Source organism: Erpetoichthys calabaricus, chromosome 3, assembly GCF_900747795.2.
Source record: "Erpetoichthys calabaricus chromosome 3, fErpCal1.3, whole genome shotgun sequence".
NCBI lineage: Eukaryota > Metazoa > Chordata > Cladistia > Polypteriformes > Polypteridae > Erpetoichthys > Erpetoichthys calabaricus.
Genome location: NC_041396.2, coordinates 90,347,942 through 90,375,464, shown reverse-complemented (window position 1 = coordinate 90,375,464; position 27,523 = coordinate 90,347,942). Strand labels below are relative to the sequence as shown.

The window sequence follows — 27,523 nt, the reverse complement described above, 5'->3', positions numbered from 1 at the left end:
TGTATTTAGTATATTTTGGTGGTCATTTTGTTTCCTTGATAATTGAGTCTTCCCTCTCCTTTCTCATACTTCTGTAACTTCTAGACCTTTCTGTTACCCAGGAATAGTTATTTGCCAATGGAACAACTGTTCTTACTCTTTGTCTTTGGAAGCCCTCCTTTTTAACGTGACCCTTTTGGAACTCTCAGCAGTGAAGATCAATGAGGACTGTGGTCCCTGCACTGACAAATGGTCAGAAATGACATAGCTAGATAGTATACGGAAGTCTCTTGGTCATTGCCACAGCCCTTATCCTTAGGTTTCTATCTCTTTGCCACTGGTTGACTCAGTGGCACTCCGTGATTTTCACTCCACACAAGTTTTCCTTGTATTGTCATTTAGAACTTTGCAGGGTGGGTTTAGAGTTATATATGGGGATGAGAAGTGAGGTGAAGGGTGCCAGACACTGGGTCGTTGTTATTATAAGTTAAAACTAATGTTATGTTAATCTTAACAAAAATTTGATAATAAAAATATATTAACAAAAATTTGATAATAAAAATATATATAAAGTATGTTAGTCAAAATTGCTACAGTTGTGTAATTTCTTTAACACGTTTTTAGGACTTGATGATTACTCTTATAAATGTTTTACACTAATCCTTTCCAACTATGTATTGCAATTGTGATGATCATAAAGCAGTTGGCCCAGATAATATAATTTTCTCAATAATCTCTATACTAGAACACTATGCTGATGAGCTTGCACCTTTGCTTTGTGTTCAATGCAAAGTTTTTGTCTTTTGTAAAGGTTTCCAGTACTACACTGCTCAAAAAAAATTAAAGAAACACTTAATCATCACGGTCTAACACCAAGTCAGTTAAGCTTCAGGGATATCAGTCTGTTCAGTTAGGAAGCATAAGCGATTGTGAATCAACTTCATCTGCTTTGGTGCAAATGAAAGTGACAAGAGGTATACTGGAGAGGCAACAAGACACCCCCAAAAGGGGAATGGTTTTGCAAGGTGGTGGCCACAGGCAATTCCATACGTGCCTTCTCAAGAAGGTTTGCTGCTTCTCCCAGCACAGTTGCAAGAGCATGGAGGAGATACCAGCAGATGGGTCACTACACAATGAGAGCTAGACTGGGCCGTAGAAGCTCTCCCAGCAGCAGAATCGGCATATGTTTCTTTGTGCAAGGAGGAACAGGTGGTGCACTGCCAGAGCCCTACAAAATTACTTCCAGCTGGCTACTGGTGTGCCTGTTTCTGACCAAACTGTCAGAAACAGACTCCATGAGGATGGCAATGCAGGCTCTACATCCTCTACTTGGACCTGTGCTCACAGCATACCATCGTGCAGCTTGACTGGCAATTGCACACACAATTGGCAGCTCCGCCATTGGCACCTTGTTATCTTCACAGATGAGTGCAGGTTAACACTGAGCACATGTGACAAACATGAAGGAGTCTGGAGACACCACGGTGATTGTTATGCAGTCTGCAACATCACCCAGCATGACCAGCTTGGCGGTGGGTCAGTGATGGTTTGTGGAGGCATACCTTGGAAGGTCGTATAGACCTCCAATTGCTAGGCAACTGTACCCTGACTGCTGTTAGGTCCCGGGATGAAATCCTCATAGTCAATGTCAGACCTTACGCTGGTGCAGAGGGCCCTGGGTTCCTCCTAGTGCAGGACAATGCCAAGTGCTATGCGGCCAGAGTGTGTAGGCAGTTTCTGGATGGTGAAGGGATTGATGCCATTGACATGCCCACACATTCCTCAGACCTGAATCCAATCAAGAACCTGTGGGACGTTATGAATCGGTGCATCCAATATTGCCAAGTAGCGCCACAGACTGTCCAGGAGCTCACTGATGCTCAGATATAGGTCTGGGAGGAGATTCCCCAGAGCCCCATCCGCTGTCTCATCAGGAGCATGTCCAGATGTTGTCGGGAGTACATACAGACACTTGGGGTTCATACACACTACTGAGTCACATTATGAGTTGCTGTGATGTAATTCAAGCAAGTTGGATCAGCCTGTGATTTCAATCTTTGACTTTGATTTTTGGTGTGATGTTGAATCCATCCCTCAATGGTTTGGTGATTTTAGATTACATTGACTGTTGTTACATCATTTTGTTCCCAATGAATTACACAGTATTACTCAGTAAATATTTTCTACTTTAATATTTTGTTCATTGAGATCCAATGTGTGATTTAAGTGTTCCCTTAATTTTTTTTGAGCAGTGCACAAAAAACAATTTCCTGGCTTTTTGATTAAATCAATTGCACTGACTTCTTCAAAATTAAATTATAGCAGCTCAGTGGTTAGTACTACTGCCAGATGAACCAAGCATCCTAGGTGCAGATGACTGGTCCTTGTCCATATGGAATTTGCACATCCTTCACTTGTGTGCATGGATTTTCCTCTCACATCCCCAAAGTCATCCAGGTAAAGGTTATCTGGCGTCTCAGTATTGGCCTGTGTGTGTGGGAGTGAGTGGGGCCTGCAGTTCTCTTTTTGTGCCCAGTGCTGCTGGGCAACCCACAACCTTAAATTGGATGAAGTGGGATTGAGGATGAAATGAACTGCTTCACGTGTCTTTTTGGAATACATTAACAGATCTCACTGGTTTGTGTTGCACACAACGTACAATAACTGAACATTCACAAGTTAATATAATATTAAAAATAAGCAGTATGAACATTAATATTACAGCTTGAATAAAATACGAAGTTTTAACTTCAGCAGTTATTAAATACATATAACAGCAAAGTGGAAAATATTAAACAACTTATTATATTACATACATTTAAACTGTATTAATGGAAAATTCTAGAAAATTAAATAAGCAAAGAAGATGTATTTATATGCACATAAGAACTACAGTATACCCATCTATACCCCATACCCATCTGTAAACTAAATGGTTATTACACCAAAGAAAAGTCTCTTTCACACACACAGACTGATGTCTGCATACTTACGGCATTTCCTCTGGCAAAACATCTGCAAGAATATTGATGGAATCAGTTTTGGCTTTTGACGTGGGTGCAGCAGCCAGGAGGATTTTGAGAAGTGCAATCTGCAATGGAGGAAAAAGGTAGAAATACCATCTTTGAATCCTTTCTAGGCCAGTAGGATATGATCAGTGTGCTGTATATATCAGTTTAGCAACTCACCATATACTGTGGCAAGCTGGGTAACATGCCTTGATATAGAAGCTCAGCAGGGCTCAGCTCAATATCCTCTTCTCCCTAAAATTCAAACAGCAACACGACAGCCCTCATTTATCTTTCAAAAATATGAGGCAACATAAGAAACATTTTGACAAAAGTGGGTCATTCTGCCCTACTTACTTAGTCTATTCTTATTCACAAAATACAAATGTACGTACTTTCAAATACATTACTTGGTAACTTAAGCCAAGTGTTTTTTGGATTTCTCTGTGTATACCTAATTCCTAACATTTGTATGAAGTTTACTCTTAAGCAGCTTCTATCTTTGTCCCCATAATGTTTTCAAAGAAATAATTAAAATAACAGCTAAAAACTGGTATATAAGCTCATAATTTAATTAATTTATAATTTAATCACTTTTATCAGTGCCTCTTAATCATTGTAACTGAATGGATACTCCTTTCATATCTACTAATAGCTCGTATGCCAAATTCCTAAGCTTCTTTTCTCTGGACTACCTTTAGTTAAGTTTGGTTCAGTTTGTAAAAGTGGTAACCAAAAGTGAACACAGTGTTCTAGATGAGGCCTGAAAAGTGTGTTGAACACTTTAATCATATCCTTCCCAGACTTATACCTGGTGATAAGCAAACTTGATTTCACAACTGCAACACTCACTAAAAAGAAGTTGTTTGTGCTTTTTAAAGTTTGTTTTGTGGTGAAGATTGTAGAGAAGGATTTATACAGACTAGCGTCCCTGTAGGGTGGTTAATTATACCTTTCCCAGATGGAAGGCCAGTGAATCATTGGATGGCAGTGCACTAGATGGCAGCATACATTCTATGCTGCTCACGTGTGGATTTCAGCAGGGCTGCACGTGAAGTGTAGTTGCAGTGGGCTGCTCTATTGGGAACTTTTAGGACCACTGGGGGAGATCTTGGAAGGTGCCCATGTCCTCATCCATCTGACAAAGAAGTGTTTCTGTAATGTGCTAACTCCCGGATCTTTAAAGGAAGTGTCACCTTCTCTTCACCCAGGTGAGGTGAAGTTGGATGTGGAGTAAGACAACACTCAAGTGGAGTAGAAAAGGAAAAAGAAGAATAACTGTATTGTGACACGTTGTTTTCTTTTGTGGTGAAGAGGAAGAAGACTCAGAAGGTATTCTGAAAAATAAAAAAGGGACTGGGTTTGGGGTGCAAGATGTCCCCTAACCGACTCAAAAGTAAGGACTTTTGGTCTTTGGCCTCATTTTACACTTCTGTATTTACCTAAATTTTGCCAACATCAGCCTAATGCAGGTAATCTGCAGCGCAATAGATCAAATCAATTATATTTTCTTGTTCATCTTCACATTACCGCTGAAAAGTGTAGCACATTTTTTTAAAATGTGGAAGGCTACATATTTTTCACATGAATAGGCACAAAAATGCACATAACTGAAATTTTCTCAGCAGGAAAAAGCACTGCACAGGAAGTCTAATTTTTGTGGCTACCTGGCAACTACCCTTTTCTCATTCTTGATTGCTGAAGAGATGGAAGCTCCCAGCACCATGGCAAATTGGACTAAGATTCAATTCTGTCTTCAACAAGTCTTTGGAATTGTAACTGACAAGACTGTCATCATGATTGGCAAAGTGGGCATTGTACTACCAGATCAACAACAACATACATTTCACAGCTTCACTAGAGAACTTTATTTAAACACTACATGACAGGCAGGCACATGTGGAAATAGCACATGGAAATGTTCGCAGACAGGAACATTTCTTATGTCAAAGGCGCAATTTCACTAGTTGTGAAACAGTAGAATTTCACAAAATTTTCTGTAAAGCGTACAGTTCTGATGTGAATTTTCTTCAAGTGACTGACTGGCTCATTGTACCTTATACTCAACACTGCATACTACACCACCATGTATCCTCTAAGCAGAGCTTATAAGTGCTTGTGCATAGGATGTAACAAAGCAGCTGAAATACCAGTGAAGGCTGTAGGCAGGCATTAATTCTTCGTCCAGGGCACAGACTAGTCAACCACTTTCTTTTTCCTCATTTTAAAGATTACCAGGAAAGTCAAAACACAAGAACAGTACATTACAATATTAGCAATTCTTACCCCGGATAGTGGTGTCTTCTGATATTCTTCTTCTTTCTGGATCTGGATCTCAGAGATTGAGATGTATTTGTGCTATAAATAAGGAAATTAATGAATAACAGAAAAAATAATACCATGGAACTTAACAGAAATGTACCCAAGAATTATAACAAAACAACCACCTCTGCCACACATACACACATACTACTATATATCTGGTTACAGAAGGCATACTTGTTTGAGGGTTTTGATGCTTTCATGAATTGGCCTTGGCAATCCAACTACAGTGTCTGTATCTCTGGAACAAAGGAAGAGACAACAGCAAGTGAGAACCATATAACCTTTTAAATTACAGAATTTATTTGAAGACGACTGGGAGGCAGATGGACACTACTCAACTGTTTATTATGGGCAGTTAAGTACAGTGAGTAGACAGCTAGCAAGATGAGAGTTGCAGATTCAGTATGTGACACTGATACAAAAGAGGTCCACATATTATTACTTCCAATGATGTAAACCAGAAGATTCATAGCAGGTCCTCTGGTGGAGGAAAGCAAAGCAGGGAAAAACAATCTGTACATCAATATTTAATTTTATGTTGCATCTAAACCCTCTTAATAAGAATCAGTCCAAAGAGATTTTAAAACTTCACCCTTAAGCAAGTGCTGATGATTATTTCCAGTACATGACTAAGAAGAACATCCACAGTGTTTTAAACAGCAAGTACTGTACTATAAATATCACTCCAACAAAAAATTCTGAAATATTAAGGCCTGAATATAGAGTGTAATTCAACTCAGGTTGTTTTAAAATGACTGGTGCTTACTTTCCTAATGTGTAGCCAATAAATTTGCTTCTACTGGTTTCAAGGAAGTTTTCAATGTCTTTCTCTCTGTAAAATAAAGAAAAAAAACATTAATTTGATGGCAAGCTTGCAAATAAAATATTTCCCATTTGAATCATATAGATTCCAAATTTTGTTTATCTATTCCTGGTACTCACAACAGATGCACACTGTGGTCATTGGGCACTGTATTCCCCCAAATCCTGCCAGACTTATGAACATTGCATTCATAAACATGGAAGGGCATAGCTCCTGAAATTAGTGACGGATAATGTTATAAAGATGATTGAAAGCTATTCAAAGGTGATTTAAAACAGCTGCTAACTAGGACTAGTTAAACACCAGGGTTATGGATTGGGGAGTTACTCTTTCTCGGATCATAAGCGCACAAAAACAGAGTACCTCATCACATACTGCAGAAATCATTTCTAGCTAGAAATCTATTTCAAATTTTTTTTTTATATGCAGAAAATGTTATCTGTTCTTTGGCCCATTATCAGACAAGTTTAATCCATATCCAATCCTGAGTAGCAGAAACACCTTGCCCAGGTAGCATCGAATTCAAGGTAGGAGTCAAACCTGGACACATAAAAAAATATATATATATATATATATATATATATATATATATATATATGGAAAATGGAAACCTTAGCAACGATGACCAAAAGCATTTAATTCCCAGAATTGAACAAGGATTTGAGTAATATTACAGAATATAATTCAGCAGGACTCTGCAACATCTGCAGCTAGTAGGTGCTATTCCATGTAAGACATAAATTTTAATTTGTTTTGCTTCAGTGCAGCATACATTCCATCCACATTCCAATCTGTTTAGCAAATGCAGAGTTGTTGGGAACCAGTGCCTATTCCAGCAGGACTGAGTGCAAGGCAAGAAGCAGTCCTGGATGGGGATGCAAGTGTTTCTTCATAATAATGCTGGAAACTACACAGTGTTTTCTCTTTACTGTTGATGCTGAATCGTTTTCTACATACCTTCTCAATCTCACTGCTTTCTTTGCAAATGATTCTTTATTACAACATCTTATGAAGTATATTATTAAGAATTCAGCATTCTACATGCTTCCGTGGCTGGTTTCAATATCTACCCATCGCCTCATATACTGACGATACATAAATCTTTGTGAAGATCTATCCTGGCTACATTATGAAAGATAACCTCACCACCTGCCAGAACAACATATGTGTATGGATGTTCAAGAATGTCCAAGACATAAATACAAGCAAAACAAAACTACTTCTTGTAGGATCTCCAGGTACAATTCCAAAAAAGGGTAACTTCACATTGGACTTCAGTTTCTAAAAACTTTAGCCTTCACCCTTTTCCAGTAGTCTTGTAAGTCATTCTAGAAGGCTCTGTGAGTTTTAAAAACCACATGCTTGTAATCATCAAGACATATGTTACCACTTACAGAATACCACCAGAGTCAGGCCCTTTCTCACCTCCTCTAATGCAGATATATTATCTAAAGACCCTCGACTGCATTATTGTAGTTCTCTTTGTAATGGTCTCCAAACTCAAAATACCAATCAAATATGACAAGTTGAAAAATGCTGCTGCAAGATTTCTAACAAGACCAAATGTATTAAGCTCATTTCCCCCATTTGGCTCATGTATATCAACTGCCTATATGGATTATGTTCAAAACTTTTCTTCTGAGGTACTAAGTTGTTAATTTCAAAAGCACAGAGCACCTTCCATCACTACCTTAAGGACCTGCCAGACAGCCAAGACCATCTGATGTTTGCCTTCTCAAAGCGCAAAAGGGCTAGCATGTTTTCAACTCTGGGTGAGCACTCATTTGACATTGAGATCCTTACCTTTCAGAACCTTCTCTCCCCAGAACTAGTCATGACGCTCCATCTGTAGACTCTTTGAAATCTAACTTCAAGACCCACCTCTTCTCTCTAGACTGTAATGGTATTCTTATAAACCTTCAGCCTCATCTTTACTAATGCTGGCTATACAATACTGTGTCTGACGGTTCTTTACTAATGCACACTTTAGATGTATATAATCTTGCACCTACAATTTATTTTGAAATGTATCCTTGTTTGTTGTGCAAAGTACCGTGAGATAGTTTACTCCATGTATATGGTGTATTTTACAGCTTTACATAGGCTCATTATTGGCACATGTACACAATACAGTGAAATTCTTACTTACAAGTGCTAATCAGCATGCAACATTATATGAAGGCACTATGAAAAAAGTATGGATTTGTATGTCCAATTGTTCTTACTTCTTGATACGGCTGAAAGTTGTAGACAATAGCTAATGAACACATCCATGAGGCACATGCTACATATTTCTATCAGTAGATGGTTCACTCAGTTCCAGTTGTTAGTTCTTGGTAGAAAAAGCTGATTAAAATTTCAAACTAATATAAAACCAAAATATTTTTAAAATATTATTTTTTTCTTTATAAGACCTTGTAGTGGAATTTGATTTTTATGTTCTTGCATATAAAAATGTAAAAAGTAGTCTCTCTTACCAGTACCCCATGCTTAAAAAATCCTCCCACACCTCTGACTATTTACAGTTGCTATTACAGAATATGTAAATGCTGATATGATTACAAGTTACAAATAAGCAGATGTGCCAACCATTTAATTGAAAAGATACATAGCTAAAATATCCGATAGGCCCAGATAATTTAAAAACAATGGGCTTAGTGATCACTATTAATATAATTTTCCGTAACAGAGGAACAAACGCCAAGGCGCAGCTAAATTAACATCTCTGAGTGTGGTACAAGAATGTGGCAATCAAGGATTAATTTTATTTCTGATGTATTCATAATGTTATCATTTTACACCTAGAATTATGTGTTATTGTTATGGAAACCTCCTTAATTAAGACTCTCTAGTGGTAGTAAATAAAGCACAACTTATTGTCTATTTGAGAAGAAAAAAATCATAATACAAGCAGTTTACAACTGTTCAATAACACAATCATCATTTGACTCCAAAATGTCAAACAGAAACGACTCCATTCAAACCCCATTATTTTTCATGAATCACTTGCATAAACTGCATTTTCCATTGTAGTACACATTCACAGTCCAATAGAACAGAGTCCTAAAATTTCAAATTGCCATATTAAATATCATTCTTGAGTACAGGTTTCATATTGTGTTAGCCTGTAAAATTTCTTATTCCTCACCTGACTTTGGGGGCCCAGGGTAGCCCCTTTGGGAAAGAGATCCTTTCAGAGGGTGGGTGAGGGATTGGTGGAGGCATGACCTCATCACGCTCCAAGGGGAAGGTCTCTGCCTCTAGACTGTTATCATTGTCATCATTTTCATCATCATCTTCGCGGGGGTCATCTGTTTTGTAGGGGTCTTTTTCATTGAAGGCATCAAGGTTATCTTGCTTTATAAGAGCCTGGAAAAAAATTTAAAACACAACAGAAAAAAAGGTAAACATGATAAAAGGTTGAGTGATGATGCATAAAAGCCTATTTATGACTGCTATGATTTCTGTTTTTTTTTTTTATTTACAGAAATTCTCGTGGAGTTTCTGGCTAATTGTTTATCAGTTATAAGGTTTAAACATGAGATTCCAAATGAGGTTTGTTTTTGTGTTTCATACACCTTAACTATGTTTTAAAAATTGTTTATATTTTTCTGCGCTTTGATTTTGTCTTTTTCCTGGACTTCGCTGTTTTGTGGATTCCATTGCTATGATGAATCTTCTGGTTACTGGGGGTGCGTTCACTGAGGTTTGTGACTGTGACCTTGTTAGGTCAAGCGTTTATAGGTGGGCTTGAGCAACAATGTTTTATGTGATTTTGATAGATAAATCCTTGAATACCTGTTCCAAAGACTTTTTTTTTTTGCTTATTTCACGGTTAAAGAATTCTTGATCTTCTTGGAGCTAAAGTCACTATGCCCCACGCACTCACCTCGTAGATGGTGCCTTAACCCGCTTCTATTAACAGACAAGAACTGTACAGAATTTATATCCAAACAAATCAGTTTCATCCTAGAGACAAATACATCCTCAGAGGTTTCTGCAGGAATACTCTGGGGAACTCTAAAGGCCTTCTTAAGAGGACAGATTATTTCACATCTTTCCCACAGGAATAAATTAGAAACCAAGAAAGTATCAGAACTAAAAAGCAAAATTACTAGAATAGATGAAGAACATGCCAGGCTTCCAAGCGAGGCTCTGCATAGGAAAAGGCAGGCCCTGCATTCAGAACTCAACCTATTGACAACTAATGAAACTGAACAACTAATTTATAAATCCAGACATCATTACTATAAACACGGAGAGAAAGCTAATGAGCTTTTAGCTCAACAAATCCACAAGCAAGAAGTTCGCAATGCAATCCCAGTAATCACCAACATGAACGGAGGTGAAATCATTGACCATAAAAATATAATGCACACATTTAGGGACTACTATAAATCCTTATATTCTACTGAGTTCAAAGAAGACAACACACAATCTAATGCATTTAGATACTTTTAGTGTGGAGAAACTGGATAAACCTCTGGCACTATCAGAATTACTAGATGCTATAAAGTCGGGAAAAGGCGGGAAAGCAGCAGGCCCTGATGGCTACCCTGCAGAATTTTATAAGAAATTCTCCGCTCAGCTAGCTCCCCTCCTATTAGCAACATTTACAGAAGCTAGAGACAATCAAATTCTACCTCAACCTTTTCGCCAAGCATTAATCACCGTATTTCCTAAACAAAATAAGGACTTATTACAATGTGCACCATACACACCAATTCCACTTCTTAATAATGATGTTAAGATACTCTCAAAAATCATTGCTAGAAGGATGGAGAAAGTGCTGCCTTCAGTAATATCACAAGATCAAACTGGATTTATCAAGGGTCGACACTTATCCTCCAATCTTCGACTCCTGCTTAATGTAATATACTCACCAACAAAGTCAAACACCCCAGAAATATTATTATCATTGGATGCAGAAAAAGCATTTGACATGATTGAATGGAAATACCTTTTCACTACATTAGAGAAATTTGGGTTTGGCCCGAACATTTGTGCATGGATCAAACTACTGTATACCAATCCAAAAGCTTCAGTTTGTATTAACAATATTTGTTCAGACTACTTTAAACTAGAACGTGGTACCAGACAAGGATGCCCCTTGTCACCACTGCTATTTGCAAACCACTGGCGTTTCACTGTCGAAATGCTGATCAGATAAATGGGATTATCAGAAAAGGACTGGAACAGAAAATTTCTCTATATGCAGACTATATGGTACTATATATATCAGACCCACAAAATTCTGTGCCTGCAGTCTTAACAGCACTTACAGAATTTCAAAAGATCTCTGGTCTCAGAATTCATCTGAATAAAAGTGTACTCTTTCCAGTGAATTCTCAAGCATACAATATCATATTTCCTTTTATTATTGCAGATCAGTTTAAATACTTAGGGGTAAACATCACAAGTAAACACAAAGCTCTTTATCAACAAAATTTCGCCATCTGTATGGAAAAAATTAAGCAAGACTTGCATAGATGGCCAACCCTTCATCTCACTCTAGCTGGAAGAATTAACATTGTTAAGATGAATATTCTTCCTAAGCTTCTTTTTAATTTCAAAACATTCCAATATACATAAATAAATCACTTTTTAAGCAATTAGATTCAACAATAACCTCATTTATTTGGAACTCAAAACATCCACGTATCCAAAGAGCGACCCTACAAAGACCTAAGGCAGAAGGTGGCATGGCTCTACCTAACTTTCAGTTTTATTACTGGGCAGCAAACATACAAGCTATAAAAACCTGGACACAAATAGATGAACAAACACAGGCTTGGTCCACAACAGAAGTAAAATCCTGCAGTACTTCTTTATATTCCCTGCTTTGTGCCCCAATAAATGCAAGGTATTGGCAATATACTAATAACCCAATTGTGCTTCACTCACTCAGAATATGGAACCAATGTAGAAAGCATTTTAAGATGGAGAAGCTTTTATCTGTGGCACCTCTGCAAGAGAACCACCTCTTTCAATCCTCGCAAACATATGCAGTTTTTAATATCTGGAAAAATTTGGGATTAAATTGCTCAGAGATCTTTATATAGACAACATCTTTACATCCTACGAACAATTACATTCCAAATTTAACTTTCCAGCTACACATTTCTTTCACTATCTTCAAATTAGGAACTTTGTTAAACAGAACCTGCCCAATTTTCCTCATCTTGCACCCTCGTCCATGCTAGAAAAAATATTGCTTAATTTCAAGGACTTAGACACCATCTCTGCAATATATAAAATTATTTTACAGTCCCTCCCTTTCAAAGATCCAAGAGGACAATGGGAAAAAGATCTCTTAATATATCAGAAATGGAGTGGAAAGTAGCAATGCAGAAAATTCACTAGAGCTCCATATGCGCAAAGTATAGAATTATTCAACTCAAAATTATATATCGAGCACATCTGTCTCGCCTAAAACTGTCCAAAATGTTTCCAGGGTGAGATCCAACCTGCGAACGCTGCAATCAAGTCACAGCCTCACTGGGTCACATGTTTAGGGCCTGCACCAAATTAACATCATTTTGGACCAAAATTTCTAAGTGCCTCTCAGACAGCCTTGGTGTCACAATCCCTCCTAACCTATTAACAGCTGTGTTTGGTGTTCTTCCAGATGGGATTAAATTGGAGAAGGACAAACAAACTGTGATTGCATTCACTACACTTTTGGCACGCAGACTTATTTTGCTAAACTGGAAGAATCCTAACTCTCCTGTTTTAAGTCAGTGGGTAACCGATGTTTTATACTATTTGAAATTGGAAAAATCAAATTCTCAGTTAGAGGATCTGTACAGAATTTTTTTAAAACCTGGCAGGATATAATCAATAAAATTTTAGAATAAGCTCTTAAAGCACCGAGGAAGTAATTATTTCCGCATTTCTTTTTCTTCTCCATTCATCTCTACAGGCCTATTAAACTCATCAATTTAGATATGTTTACAAGCCTCAAGTTTTACTAAGTTGGCCAAGCTCTCTCTCTCTCAGGGGTGGGGGGTCGACTTGTTTTCAATACTATTTTTTGTACAAATTGATCGATTTGTATGAATGATTACAATACATTTCATAAAATAAAAAAAAAAATCATTGATTCCTTGATCTAAATTATTGATTGTGTTTCGATTCTAACAAAAGATCTTTTTGATTCCTGGCTTTTGACTTTTTCGTCACTCTCTCTTTGATTCCTGGGTTTTATTTTTGGTTCTGGCTTAAAGATTATTCTGACCTCCTCTTAACAAATTTGGCACAAACTTGCCTAATGTTCATCATTTAAAATACAATCTCTAGTCTTTGAGATAGTTCAGAAGTTCAGCTTTGATAAAATAAGTGACCCCGAGATGCGGCATGTTTAATGTGATGTTCACGAATAGCATGACGAAGTAGAAGAGCAATGTAAACCAATACCTGTGTGCCAATATTTACAATGTTATGGTGCTCTTGCTAAAAGAATGGGGTATGTAAAAAGGGAAAATGGTGAGAAATTTGTTATCCAGGAAATAAAAGGAAAATCTTTGGAACAGTGAATCAAGGGATTATCCAAAAAACTCAAATACAGTTAGGCCCATAAATATTTGGACAGAGACGACTTTTTTCTAATTTTGGTTCTGTACATTACCACAATGAATTTTAAATGAAACAACTCAGGTGCAGTTGAAGTGCAGACTTTCAGCTTTAATTCAGTGGGGTGAACAAAACGAATGAATAAAAATGTGAGGCAACTAAAGCATTTTTTAACACAATCTTTTAATTTCAGGGGCTCAAAAGTAATTGGACAATTGACTCAAAGGCTATTTCATGGGCAGGTGTGGGCAAGTCCATCGTTATGTCATTATCAATTAAGCAGATAAAAGGCCTGGAGTTGATTTGAGGTGTGGTGCTTGCATGTGGAAGATTTTGCTGTGAACAGACAACATGTGGTCAAAGGAGCTCTCCATGTAGGTGAAAGAAGCCATCCTTAAGCTGTGAAAACAGAAAAAACCCATCGGAGAAATTGCTACAATATTACGAGTGGCAAAATCTACAGTTTGGTACATCCTGAGAAAGAAAGCAAGCACTGGTGAACTCAGCAACGCAAAAAGATCTGGACGTCCACGGAAGACAACAGTGGTGGATGATCGCAGAATCATTTCCATGGTGAAGAGAAACCCCTTCACAACAGCCAACCAAGTGAACAACACTCTCCAGGGGGTAGGCGTATCGATATCCAAGTTTACCTTAAAGAGAAGACTGCATGAAAGTAAATACATAGGGTGCACTGCAAGGTGCAAGCCACTCATAAGCATCAAGAATAGAAAGGCTAGATTGGACTTTGCTAAAGAACATCTAAAAAAGCCAGCACAGTTCTGGAAAAATATTCTTTGGACAGATGAAACCAAGATCAACCTCTACCAGAATGATGGCAAGGAAAAAGTATGGAGAAGGCGTGGAACAGCTCATTATCCAAAGTATATCACATCGTCTGTAAAACACTGTGGAAGCAGTGTGATGGCTTGGGCGTGCATGGCTGCCAGTGGCACTGGGACACTAGTGTTTATTGATGATGTGACACAGGACAGAAGCAGATGAATGAATTCTGAGGTGTTCAGAGACGTACTGTCTGCTCAAATCCAGCTAAATGCAGTCAAATTGATTGGGCGGCGTTTCATGATACAGATGGACAATGACCCAAAACATACAGCCAAAGCAACCCAGGAGTTTATTAAAGCAAAGAAGTGGAAAATTCTTGAATGGCCAAGTCAGTCACCTGATCTTAACCCAATTGAGCATGCATTTCACTTGTTGAAGACTAAACTTCAGACAGAAAGGCCCACAAACAAACAGTAACTGAAAGCCGCTGCAGTAAAGGCCTGGCAGAGCATTAAAAAGGAGGAAACCCAGCATCTGGTGATGTCCATGAGTTAAAGACTTCAGGCCAGGGCTATTCAATTGGCGGCCCGCGGGCCACATGCGGCCCAGAATCAACCTCCGAGTGGCACAGCCCGTGGTTCCGACCATAGATAATAAATTAATATATATTATTCATTATTAATATAATTTAATATAAATATATATATATATATATATATATATATTATATTAATATAAATATATAGTATATTAATATAAATATAAAGTATTTATTATGTCTATGGTCCCGCCAAAAACGCGCATTCCTACGTAAATTACGTAGCCTGCAACACGCAAACAATGCAGAGCGTGCCGGTAGTAGCTTAGATTACTATCAATATGTCTTTCTCAACACTGAAACGTAAAATTGCCAATGAAAACCGTAAGTTTAACCCTGCCTGGACTGACAAATACTTGTTTATTTTACCGCCACATCCAAACGCCAAACCGATGTGTTTAATTTGTAATGAGTGCGTTGGAGTATTTAAAGATTACAATGTGCGGAGGCATCATGTTGAGAAACACCACACTTTTCGCACCAATTTTCCAGAGGGATCTCAAGAGAGGGCTGCAAAAGTGCAGAGTTTGATTGCATCTTACAACCGGAGCAGTACTACCATGGTGCGGTCATTCACAGCCCAAGAGAGAGCTACTGCAGCATCCCTTTGTGTTTCCTGGATACTGGCAAAAAAGAAAAGGCCATTCACAGACTCTGAAACCGTGAAGGACTGTATGCTGGCTGTCGTGGATGAGGTGATAAATGACGATAAAATTAAAATGAGCATGGTATCTGCTATAAAAAACGTACCCGTCAGATACTTCAAACATTCGTAGGGTTGAAATTCTTGCTGCAGATGTGTATGAAACGCTGTTAGGAGACCTGATGAAAGCTGATACTATGTCTATAGCAGTAGATGAGTCCACAGACAAAACTGATTCTGCTCAGTTGTGCATATATGTCAGTTTTTTTGATGGCAAATGCTTCCGAGAGGAGCTGCTCGGCCTACTGCCGTTAGAAGGACACACAACTGGCGGTATAGTCTTTGGGAAAATTTCCGCCTTTTTTAAAGACAGTGGTCTGGATATGAAGCGTGTGTGCATGCTTGTGACAGATGGGGCTCCGTCCATGACAGGGAAAGTGAATGGTTTGGCAGCACGTTGGTCCGCTGTTGCACCTCAGTTGATCTCCTTACACTGCATTGTGCATCAGGCGGTGTTGTGCGCAAAACTAAGCGGGGTGCTCAAAACGACAATGGACAGCGTTATGGCTATAATTAATTTTATTCGCTCCACATCAAGCCTCCAACACCGCTTATTCCGCATGCTGCTGTCAGAAATGTCTGCTGAGCACCACGACCTTCTTTTGCATAATGACGTGAGGTGGCTGTCCAAAGGCAAAGCACTGGAGCGTTTCTGCGGTCTCAGAGAAGAGATCATAACTTTCCTCCGCAGCAGCAAGCAAAAAAAGGCAGAAACGCACTTGAGTCGCATACTGGACGACAACTTCATGGCCGATGCCTGCTTTCTGAGCGACATATTCAAACACCTGAACGATCTCAATTTGGGACTACAAGGCAGAGACAAAACTGTCATCGACCTTGTGGAACAGATGCGCGCATTCCAAGTTAAACTGGACCTTTTCGCAAATGATTTGAGCACAGGCCGAATGCTGCATTTTCCGACACTCCGCAAATGCATCTCATCCCCTGCACAAATCACGGATGTGATGACAGATTTCATTGCGATGTTGAAAAATAACTTTGCTGGTCGATTGGATGGACTTGATCTGCCCACAGAGTTGGCCGTTTTTGTCAGAGACCCGTTCACTGTTGCAATAGAAGGGGACTTATCCGCCAGAGCTAAGAAACTGGTCCCTTCCATTGACGAGGGGAAATTCACACTTGAACTTGTTGACATGCAGTCATCTGTAACCATGGCACAGGAGCTTTCCACTAACGGGTCTGCAATGTTTTGGACTGATGTCAACGCACATCAGTTCCCTAACATTAAGAAAGTAGCGATCGTCATGCTCAGTATGTTTGGATCAACATATACATGTGAGTCAAGTTTTTCACACATGAACTCCATAAAAAGCAACTCTCGTTGCTCCCTGACTGACCATACTCTCCACCAATGCCTTCGAATTGCATTGACAACTTACGAGCCTAAAGTCACTGCTCTCGTTCAAAACAAAAAATGTCACTTCTCCCACTAAGTCAGCAGGGTAACTGTAGCCTACAATACATCAATATAATGTGGGATGCGTAACAGAGGCATGCCTAATCACACATGGTGATTTAAAATATGTTCCCTCAGTGTTGTTGTAGTTGTGAATACTGTGCACTTTTTATTTTATGCACTTTGAGATGTTCCTGGGTCAAATGTGTGCAAGTTGTTTATTTTGTTTCAAAAGGAAACAATGTTATTTCTAATAGCCTACTAATGTGCACTATTTTGTTTTATGCACTTTGTGATCAGATAGGTCAGATATGTAGCCTAGGTCAGTTTTTTTTCTTTTGTAAGTGGAAAAAATAGGGGCTACCTCAGATTCTGTTAATTCAGCTCTTTTTGTATGCACCTTTTGCTCTGCAAACTGACCAAAGTTAAAAGAGAAACAACGAATAAACCTTATGTTTTTCAATAAATTTGTTTGTGTTGGTTTTAAAATTTGTCATTACGAGCTGCTTTGTCGCTAAAATGACTGGCCCAGCTAACCTTCTTGGTTTGACAATCTGGCCCAACTGAATTTGTAATTGAATAGCCCTGCTTCAGGCTGTCATTGCCAGCAAAGGGTTTTCAACCAAGTATTAGAAATGAACATTTTATTTCCAGTTATTTAATTTGTCCAATTACTTTTGAGCCCCTGAAATGAAGGGATTGTGTTAAAAAAATGCTTTAGTTGCCTCACATTTTTATGCAATCGTTTTGTTCACCCCACTGACTTAAAGCTTGAAAGTCTGCACTTCAACTGCATCTCAGTTGTTTCATTTAAAATTCATTGTGGTAATGTACAGAACCAAAATTAGAAAAAAGTTGTCTCTGTCCAAATATTTATGGACCTAACTGTATGTCTGCTTGAACTAACCTTTAAACCCTTGACCTAACGAGGGCAGGGTCATGAGCTCTGTGGACATGACTCCAGCAACTGGAGGACGCATCATTGAAAAATATAAGCAATTTTTAAAATTTGTTAAGGTGCATGAAACACAAAATTAAATCTCCAATTTGGAATTACTGCATGTCAAAATCCTATAATTGATGCACAATTCGCCATAATTTTTAAAAAGCAGAAATAACATCAGTGTCTCACAATTGACATTATTCTCTCTGCTTAGGAAATCTGATGTCTGAGGCTTTGATTGAGCACTACATTTGCCAGATCCAAGTAAGACTCACAAAAATAAGATGGATCAACAACCAGCAGCATGTACCTACCACTTGAAAAACAACAAAAGAAAAATGTACATTACCTTGTGCTCACGGCGGGCTCTCTTCTGTTGCTGCTCAATGAGATCTGAGGCGGATGCTGGAGGGGAGGCAGCCCTCATGTTACGGATCACACAAATGCTGTCCTCTGGCAGAGGTGGGAGGCCCATGATCTCTCGCTTCTTGATTTTGATTGTCTGTAGCTGCTCAAACCCACCCAAAGTAAACTGAAAAAAGTAATAACATCTGAAAGCTTAAGTGTTTTGCGCTTGTCTTAGTTAAACATTTTAAGAATTTATTGGCCATAAAATAACTGATAGGTAAAAAAAAAAAAACAGGCTTTTATCTATGCGAGCTTTCCAATTCAATGTGTTAACAGAAAATTAAACTAATAGGAATGTATAGAACTCTGTACAATTCATAAGAAAACAAAAGCACAACACTTACCTGCAACAACCGCTAGCCACTTGCATATGGAGTGGGCAGCACTGGCCCTAGTGGGCCAAGTCATTGGTTGTTAGTTTCTAACATGCCAATCAAGTTGATATTTTGATCCATGTACTGTACCTATTATTATTCTGCAGTGTCAGAAATCCCTTTCAGCTAATACTTTACTGTTTTGGGGATGAGGGAATTAAAATATTTCAACTATTTTTCTCCAGTTTAGTAAAGAAAAGCCAAGCAAAATGACACCTTTTATTGGCTAGCTAAAAATCTAGTTTAGTAAGTAATACACAAATCAACCTTCCACCAGATTAACATATTAACTGCTGTTTCACTCATTACTTATGATTCATTTCTAACTCCTTAATAAAAAAAGAATAGCAACAAGTGACATAAAATTAAGCAAAAAAGTAGAATATTATGTTACTCTAGTGCAGGGGTGTGGAACTCCAGGCCTGGAGGGCCACAGTGGCTGCAGGTTTTCATTCTAACCCTTTTCATAATCAGTGACCAGTTTTCACTGCTGATTAACTTCTTTTCCCCTTCATTTTAATAGCCCTGTTTTTAAGGATTCAGTACTCTGTATTTATTCCTTTCTTCATTAAATGACAACCAAACAGAAATGAGATGTCAGACAAGCCTACAGATGACCAGCTAAACTGAGATTTCAAACTCTGACCAGTTTCACTCCAACCAATCCCTTAATGAGAAGCAACTTCTCACTGTTAATTAAACCCGTTAGGTAATTCCATGGCATGTTGCTGCTCTCACTCTGTCACAGCAGACATTCCCAAAACTGTTGATTTTTTGTTTTTTCTAAGAACACTGTCAAAATGTTTTGGTGACCTGAGAGATCAACCTTACCAAGACCTTCACCTTTATTTTCAGATATTGCTTGACTGGCACAGATGAACTGATCATGTGGCGGCTTGTTTTGTGTCTCATTATTGTTTGGCTGCTAATTAAGGAAAAAGAGACAACTAAGTGGCTTGAGTCAAGTTAATTAAAATTAAGGCAAAAGAAGCAGCAAAATCTGGTCACTAATGAAGAAGATGATTTGAATGAAAACCTGCAGCCACTGCAGCCCTCCAGGACCAGAGTTCGACACATGCACTCTACTGCATCAAAATTCATGTTAGCACTAAACATATTTCTGAATATTGAAGAGCAGTCATTCATTTTGAGGCAGAAAAGAGCTTGAGTGAGCCATCATTTATGTTGATATTAAATTTTTAAAAATTAGGTGGGACAAAAGACTTCAGGCACTGCAGCCCTTCTACACCAGGGACTACCCATCCACGATTTACACCAGGCAATTTTTACTATGCCTACCTGATTTTTTATTTTTGTTGTGCTGTTTAATTTTTAAAAAATGGTATATGGCTGATGTTGAGGTTCTCACTTTTTCTACTTTTTTAAAAATATTATTTTTATTTTGCCTTTCAACAACTCGATTTTCTGATCAGAAAAATGAGAACAAAAATGAAAGGTAACACTTCAAATTAATACAGTACTGCCCTTCAGTAAAGTACTTAATTTTAGTCTGTAGGTAAAGATGAAACACATCACCTACAGGAAATTCATCCTGTTTATTATTTTCAGGAAATTTAAATAAAACAGTATGTAATATACACATATAAAAACAAAAATAGCTGATTTTTTTGATGTGGAAATTACAGATGCTGAGAGTACTGGAGAGCATTAAATGTGCTTTCCAACACTATTTTCAAAATGACAGTTTCTCTATTATGAATTACAGCACATCATTTTCACCATCACACAGTGCATCCTGTCATATAATATATGTTATCATGCATTCTAAAACAGCAAATGGAACAGCAGGGAAAGAGATGCCCACTTCGGCTAATTTGATTACATAACTGAAAGTGGTAACAGTACAGGCAAAAATGTGGGTGGTTGGAAAAAAAAATGTAACTTGAGGAACACAGGAAAAGAAGAACCATTTTAAACACAAATGTCCAAAGAAACTGATTGTATAAACTATTAATCTGTTATATGAACTGCCGCACACTTTTAACACCAAACTTTAACAGATTTACTGTATCATATACACTTTTTTAACTGACTCAGAGTTTTAAAGTTTATTTTGCATGTGATATGCTTCACGTAGAGCTACAAATTACAACAAACAAGCGTGACAAAAATAGATGGAATTTTAAGTTAAAAAATAGTTTCTTCTTTATTGGGGGTGAATTAAAGTCAGAAGAACAGAAGCTGCAGATACAAAAAGACAAATGTGCAAACTGAACATAAAATATGATTCTCATATTGTCAGAAAAGCTTCAGTATCAACAAGATGATGAAATGTGATTCATAAAGACAAGTTTTAAAAAAACTGAATAAGTTATTAAAATAAATGGTCTGCTATTTTCGAGCTTACATTTATCCACAACTCAATATTTAAATAAAGCACTGTCCAGAATGGAGGACAATCTGGGTATCACTGGCCCTGCCCTCCAGTGGTTTAAGTCCTATCTGACTGATAGGCAAGAGTTTGTCAGTCTTGTAACAGCAGGTCCAGTTCAGTGCCGGTCACACAAGAGGTTCTTCAAGGCTCCGTCCTCGGCCCTCTGCTGTTCTGTATCTATATGCTTCTCCTTCGCTATATTATTTGTAGCTTTGGACAATGTTATCATTTTTATGCAAATGATACTCAGATCTGTTTCAGTGTTAAAAGTGACAGTTCATCAGAGCCTTCTTACCTCACAACTTGCCCCAGTGAAATTAAAACTTGGAGGAAATATAGAACTCGAAAGTTAACCTGCAACAAAACCAAAGTCATACTAAATGGCACTAAAGCTAAGGTTAAAAACTTAAATATATTCTAAATGACTCTTGGTTATGATGTCACAAGAACTTCTTCTGCTAAAAATCTTGGTGTCATTTTTGATTGCTCCCTTAATCTACCCATATTCATCACATTAAAAAACTTTCTTACTTCCACCTCCATAACATATCCTGTATTTGCTAATTTTTCTCCTTTTCTGATGCTAAGAAACTTTTCCATGTTTTTATTACATCCTGCATTGACTACTGTAACTATTTAATGGCATGTTCCCCTTCTAATCGGTCATCACAACTCCAGTTAGTTCAAAACTGCAAGAGTCCTCACACAGACCAGCAACAGCGATCACATCACATCCATCCTTCTCCACCATCACTGGCTCCCTGTGTCCTATACTGTAGGACTGAATATAAAATTCTATTACTAAACTATAAAGATTTACACGGCCTTTGCTCCGAACTACATCAGTAACATTCTCCTTCATTATGCTCCTGTTTGCCCAATAAGGTCCACCGACTCAGGTAATCTTGTGGTGCCCCACACTAACCAGTGCTCTATGGATGACAGGGCTTTCACCTGTATAACGCCCATACTTTGGCAAGACCTCCCTAAATTAGCGGATGACTCAATTCATTCTTTTAAAAAACAACTTAAAACTCATTTGTTCAGGAAGGCTTTTAACTTAACCTACCATTCTGACCCTTCTTTTAGTGTAGCCTCTTCAAAGGTCCAGGCGCCCAGTGAGATTTGTGTTTATACTACAAATTATGTTATTTGTTCAAAGTTTTTATTGTAGTATTCATATTTTTGTAATTTATGCTGGTTTATTGTCTCTTTGTATATCCTGTATTTCTCTTTATTTAGTGCTTTATGGAGTTATTATTTGTGCCCAATGCTGTGCAAGGCCTGCTATTCTTTGTGAATTTCTCTGAAACATGTTGAGCATGGGAAAAGTGGTATATAAATAAAATGTATTATTACTTATTATTTATGATTACCGATATCCCTGAAAGCAGGCTTAGTGTTTGAAGAGAAGCATTTTTATTCTGTCCTTGTGGTCAGTGGGAGCCACAGCCTATTCCAGTAGCATCAAGTCCAAAGAACCAATCTTAGACAAAGTGTCAGTTCATCACAAAGACCCTCATTGGAATATACACATTTACTCATATCAAACCACTCCAGCCACTATAAAAAAACCTCACACTGATTCCATTCTATCTGAATTAGTATGGTGATGGGGTGTCACCCGTTGCATGGCTGCACTCGGGTCCTAGTCTGGGATCCTGAGTTGGTTTGTCATGTGGTGGGTGCGGCAATGCGCTGTATCAGCACCTGCTCCTAACCTAACCTAAAACCATCACTCTGGACCAAAATCTTTGAATGCCTATCAGACAGCCTTGTGGTGTTACAACCACTCCAACCCATTAACAGCGGAGCTGTGTTTGGAGTACTTCCAGATGGCCTTAAAGTAGAAAAGAACAAATTGATTGTAATAGCTTATACCACACTACTAGCATGTAGACCTATCTTGCTCAACTGGAAGAATCCCAGCCCACCTGTTATAAGTCAGTGGGTAACTGATGTTCTATACTATTTGAAACTGGAAAAGAAATCTCATTTAGAGATTCTAAAAGTATGGCAAGACTTAATTGATGAAATCTTAGAATAAGCATTTATTTTTGGGAAAGGGATATTCTCCTTTCTTTGTTGTTTAAAGATTTGCTCATGTTGTAGTCTCTCCTCTCTTTCTCTCGAGCGGGTGTTGAATTCTGGTTTGTTAAGCGTCACATGATTGCATGGAATGTTGCTTTCTTCAAATAAAATCAATAAAATTTTTAAATATACATATCAAACCAAATTAGAGACACCACTTAAACTAAGTTGCATGTATTTGGGGTATGATAAGAAATAAGAATAACTAGAGAAAACTCACAGATATAACGGAAATGTGCAAACTAAAGGCACCACCAAGGTATAAACATTTAAATTAATAATAGTTTAATAAAAAAGATAAATTGTTTAAAATAAAGATGAAAATATTTCATTTGAAAATATGAAAGTAATCAATAATGGTCAAATTAACATAAAAAACGATTAAAATTTCTCATTTAAAGATTTACCAATGTTGTTTCTTGTCCTAGAGTGTGTATATAAACACAGGGAACTCCAGTTTCTGTATTACATCTTGCCTGAAGAAGGGGCCTGAGTTGCCTTGAAAGCTTGCATATTGTAATCTTTTTAGTTAGCCAATAAAAGGTGTCATTTGCTTGGGTTTTCTCTTCATAAAAAACAACAAAATTCCAGCAGGCACAATGACAATCTCTGTCCTTAAATGACTCCCAACAGCCTAACAAAATCATTCATTGCACTGCAAGTCTCTTACCAGAATAGTTTTCCAGAGCAGTAAGAGAACCTTCTTCATGGGGAAGTGAGGGGCATGGCCACTGCAAAATTTGGTCACCATCCCAAACAGCATCACCGAAACAGACTCATTATTATAGAGAGGAGAACCTGCCAAGGTTAAATACATCATTTACATAGATTATATCAAAAATTAAGGATTTGTGACAGTGGTTACAGTAAAAAGGAATATATTATGCATTATGCCTTTGGTTTGACCTTTGAACATTTTTAATCTGAATAAATACATAGGCTTTAAAAAGACCATAAACTCTTAAAAAGAGCTAGCAGCCTTAATAAAATCTATGTCCTAACTGTCTCCTTGATTTAACCAACAGATTTGTGTTCTACTTGTGGTACGTGTAAAATATAACACGGCAACAACAAACAATTTATCAGTTTTCATGAACTATTTAAGCGCAAACTCATCCCATACGACGCCATCACCAGTGCTAACCAAGCTCTGTTTTGAAGGTTTCCCTTGTGGCTTTCCATTCTGGCTTATCAGCTTCATCCTCCTGCTGGATGGTTTCTACCATCAGATACATGATGTTTAACAGCACCCTGAATGTAAGAAAATTGAAAATTGCACCATTTGTGTTGCAGTATTAAATTTTATATACAGTCAGAAAAAGTAACTTACATAAGTAATAAATCACAGTTAGATTAGCATATTAATACAAAATTGAATATTTATTAATAAACTTTTCACATAGTAAGGAGAACTGTAACTTTTTAATAATAGATGACTAATGTAACATCAGTTTATTGAATTGTAAATAACAGGATGGTACAGTAGTGCAATAATTAATTCTACTGCATCACAGCTACGGAATCCTCAATTTGAATTTGGGTACTCTCCATACAGTACAGTACAGTACCCACAATGCACAACTAAGGGATATGCTTTGTAAAAAAATACCAGAAATATTGCAGGAATGGAGGTCAGTATAACTGAAATGGAGGAATTTTTGTGGCAGGTAAAAAACAAACAAGGCAGGGGAGACAGTTGGCATATCAGGTCGAGACCTCTTTCAAGCGGCTCCCTCCAGTTTTTCATTTGCTTTTTTATGGTCCCTGAGCTGTGCTATTGTACCTGAACAGTGAAAACAGCTGGTCATTACCCCAGTTCCTAGGGTCTCAACGCTAAGCAGTCTGAATGATTATAGACCAGTTGCACTCATCTCCATTCCAATGAAATGCTTTGAACACTTGGTAAAAAATGTTTTAATGACAGACACAAAGTCATTTCAAGATAACCAACAATTTACTGACTGTGCAAACAGAAGTGTGAAAGATGCTCTGCAGGTTATCCTCCATCATATCCACACTTTTCTCAATAAGCCTGGTTCTTATGTCACAAAGACATATTTCTGGATTTGTTTTTCAGTGTTCAGTACCATCCAACGTCACATACCCAATACATGCAGAACTTATCTTCAGTAAATCATTATTTTAGGTAAAGATACACTACCAAACTGCTAGTAGTAGTCAGCAAAGAATTTGTTTTTTAAATGATGCAAATATTTTATTTTCTTTGTAAGTTTTTAACCTGCCTCATATGTATTGTTTGTGTTATTTCATTTCTGTCAGTTATGGGATGTGCGTTGCTTACCGAAGATCTGTACTGTCAGCCAATGAGATTGCTGGCTTTCTCACCGCACTGCTACATGCTGCACTGTTGCTACAAAAACAAGACCAAAAGGATGACTGAGCACCAAATCAAGACTTTACAATGCATTCACAAAAGAGTTTAGAATCACAAAGCCCAGTTACATTTATAGGAATGTAAAAAGATATATTTCTCAATGCTTTGTTTGACGAGGGCATTTACACACTCCTTACTCTATTTCCATGTTCAGCAGCTCCACCAAGGCCATGAAGGTTCCAACTTCAAGGAGTAAGAAGATATTGTATCTCATCCAATGCTGGACTTCTGCTTCTGAATCACATTCTCCAAATGTGCCTTGAAGAAAAGAAAGTGACCAGCATTATCTTTATGAAAACCAAAAGTAGGGGGTCCTTATCCAATGGAGGTGATCAAACTCAAAATCAAAAATCTCCAATGTACACCTTTTCCAAAACAGTAACATTTCCCAGATATTAACAATAAACAGTGGCAGCTTGCACCAGAAAAATGAAACACACAGGGGACTAAATTAAAGCCCTGTGCTGCACGTCACCTCTCTTCATCTGTGTCCCCTGCCCTTGTGAGCTTCGTCAGTTACAAACCTTGGGCCATGTAAAGAATGGCTCTTGCCACCTTCAGACGTTTTTCCCTTGCAGTTACTTCTAATCCGTCAAGAAGTCGCATGGCATGAGCTCTGTGCTCCACAATATCCAACTCTGTCCATTTCTTATCAGCCACTGAAAAGGAAAAGATAAAACACTAGCAACTTAACCCCACAGCCTTCCATTTCTTGTTAACCAAACCAAACTTGTTTTCTTTTCCTTGCACATATTACTTTCCCAAATTTGCTTGTTTTTAGAGCATGAGGACTACAATAATTTCACAATAAAAATATATGAACCCTTAATATAAACAGAACTCATAATTGAGAATGAACTTTACAAATATTGTTAAATTAAAAAAAACAGTAAACATTATTAACAGTCAACACACTCAAGTGAAGGTAAGTGCTGCTGCCTTGCAGCTCCAAGAATCCTGGGTTCAAACCCCAAGCAGGACAACGTCCATGTTAAATCTCATTATACCTACTTGCTTTTTTCTTGGTTATTCCATTATCCACCCACATCCTAAACTTGTGTAGGTTGGATTTATTGGCTCCTCTAACTTAGCCCAATGTGCGACGGAATAAGTGGTTTAAAAAAATGAACAAAAATAATTACCATGAGTTCTAAAATCCTCTTCAAAACACTTTCTGTTGAGGACAAACTCTGGCCCTTCTGTGTAGCTGTACAATTCTGCAAAACAGAAAAAGAAAAAAGTCAATGAACTTAAAAACGGAACCAGCTCATGTATATGTCAGTGAAAAATGAAAGAAACACGCACCCGAGAGCTCAGAGGCCCATTTGTCTGTATCTGCATATTCAAATTCTAGGTCTGGACATTCAGAAAAACCCTGTGAAGGAAGAAAACAAATCCTTGTGATCATTTCTACATGAAAGCAACCCTAGCAAAAATATAAATTTTTTAACGGTAGTCTGTTAGAGATGCACTGATTGTAGAGTTTTTGCAGATGACACCAGAAATGCCATCTGCAAACTCTGCTTTGCGAAAATTTCAAGAGGAGAGAATACTAGTAAAAACTGCAACACCACAAATCTCTCTGCTCACCACAAGGCAAGGCATACTAAGGAACATGACGAGTTTCTGAAAAGCGAATCTGCTTCAGTCAAGAATGCTCAAGTTCCAGCGCTCACCAAGGATTGCAGAACTCTGTCAATAGCGCA

At 37.8% G+C, this 27,523-nt stretch overlaps 1 protein-coding gene across 1 annotated transcript in view; it reads right to left on the bottom strand.

The window, feature by feature from the left end:
- The window catches only part of strip1 (striatin interacting protein 1), a 43,880-nt gene that overhangs the window by 8,764 nt on the left and 7,593 nt on the right, over positions 1–27,523 (bottom strand). The window contains exons 2-15 of the mRNA XM_028797107.2: positions 27,123–27,192; positions 26,960–27,034; positions 26,342–26,476; positions 25,955–26,075; positions 25,725–25,793; positions 24,567–24,673; positions 24,093–24,220; positions 18,504–18,686; positions 9,284–9,504; positions 6,079–6,144; positions 5,487–5,550; positions 5,274–5,345; positions 3,168–3,242; positions 2,973–3,070 (exon numbers count right to left, since the gene is read on the bottom strand). Coding sequence (XP_028652940.1) covers positions 2,973–3,070; positions 3,168–3,242; positions 5,274–5,345; positions 5,487–5,550; positions 6,079–6,144; positions 9,284–9,504; positions 18,504–18,686; positions 24,093–24,220; positions 24,567–24,673; positions 25,725–25,793; positions 25,955–26,075; positions 26,342–26,476; positions 26,960–27,034; positions 27,123–27,192 — 1,484 coding nt within the window. The remainder of the gene's footprint in view (positions 1–2,972; positions 3,071–3,167; positions 3,243–5,273; positions 5,346–5,486; positions 5,551–6,078; positions 6,145–9,283; positions 9,505–18,503; positions 18,687–24,092; positions 24,221–24,566; positions 24,674–25,724; positions 25,794–25,954; positions 26,076–26,341; positions 26,477–26,959; positions 27,035–27,122; positions 27,193–27,523) is intronic.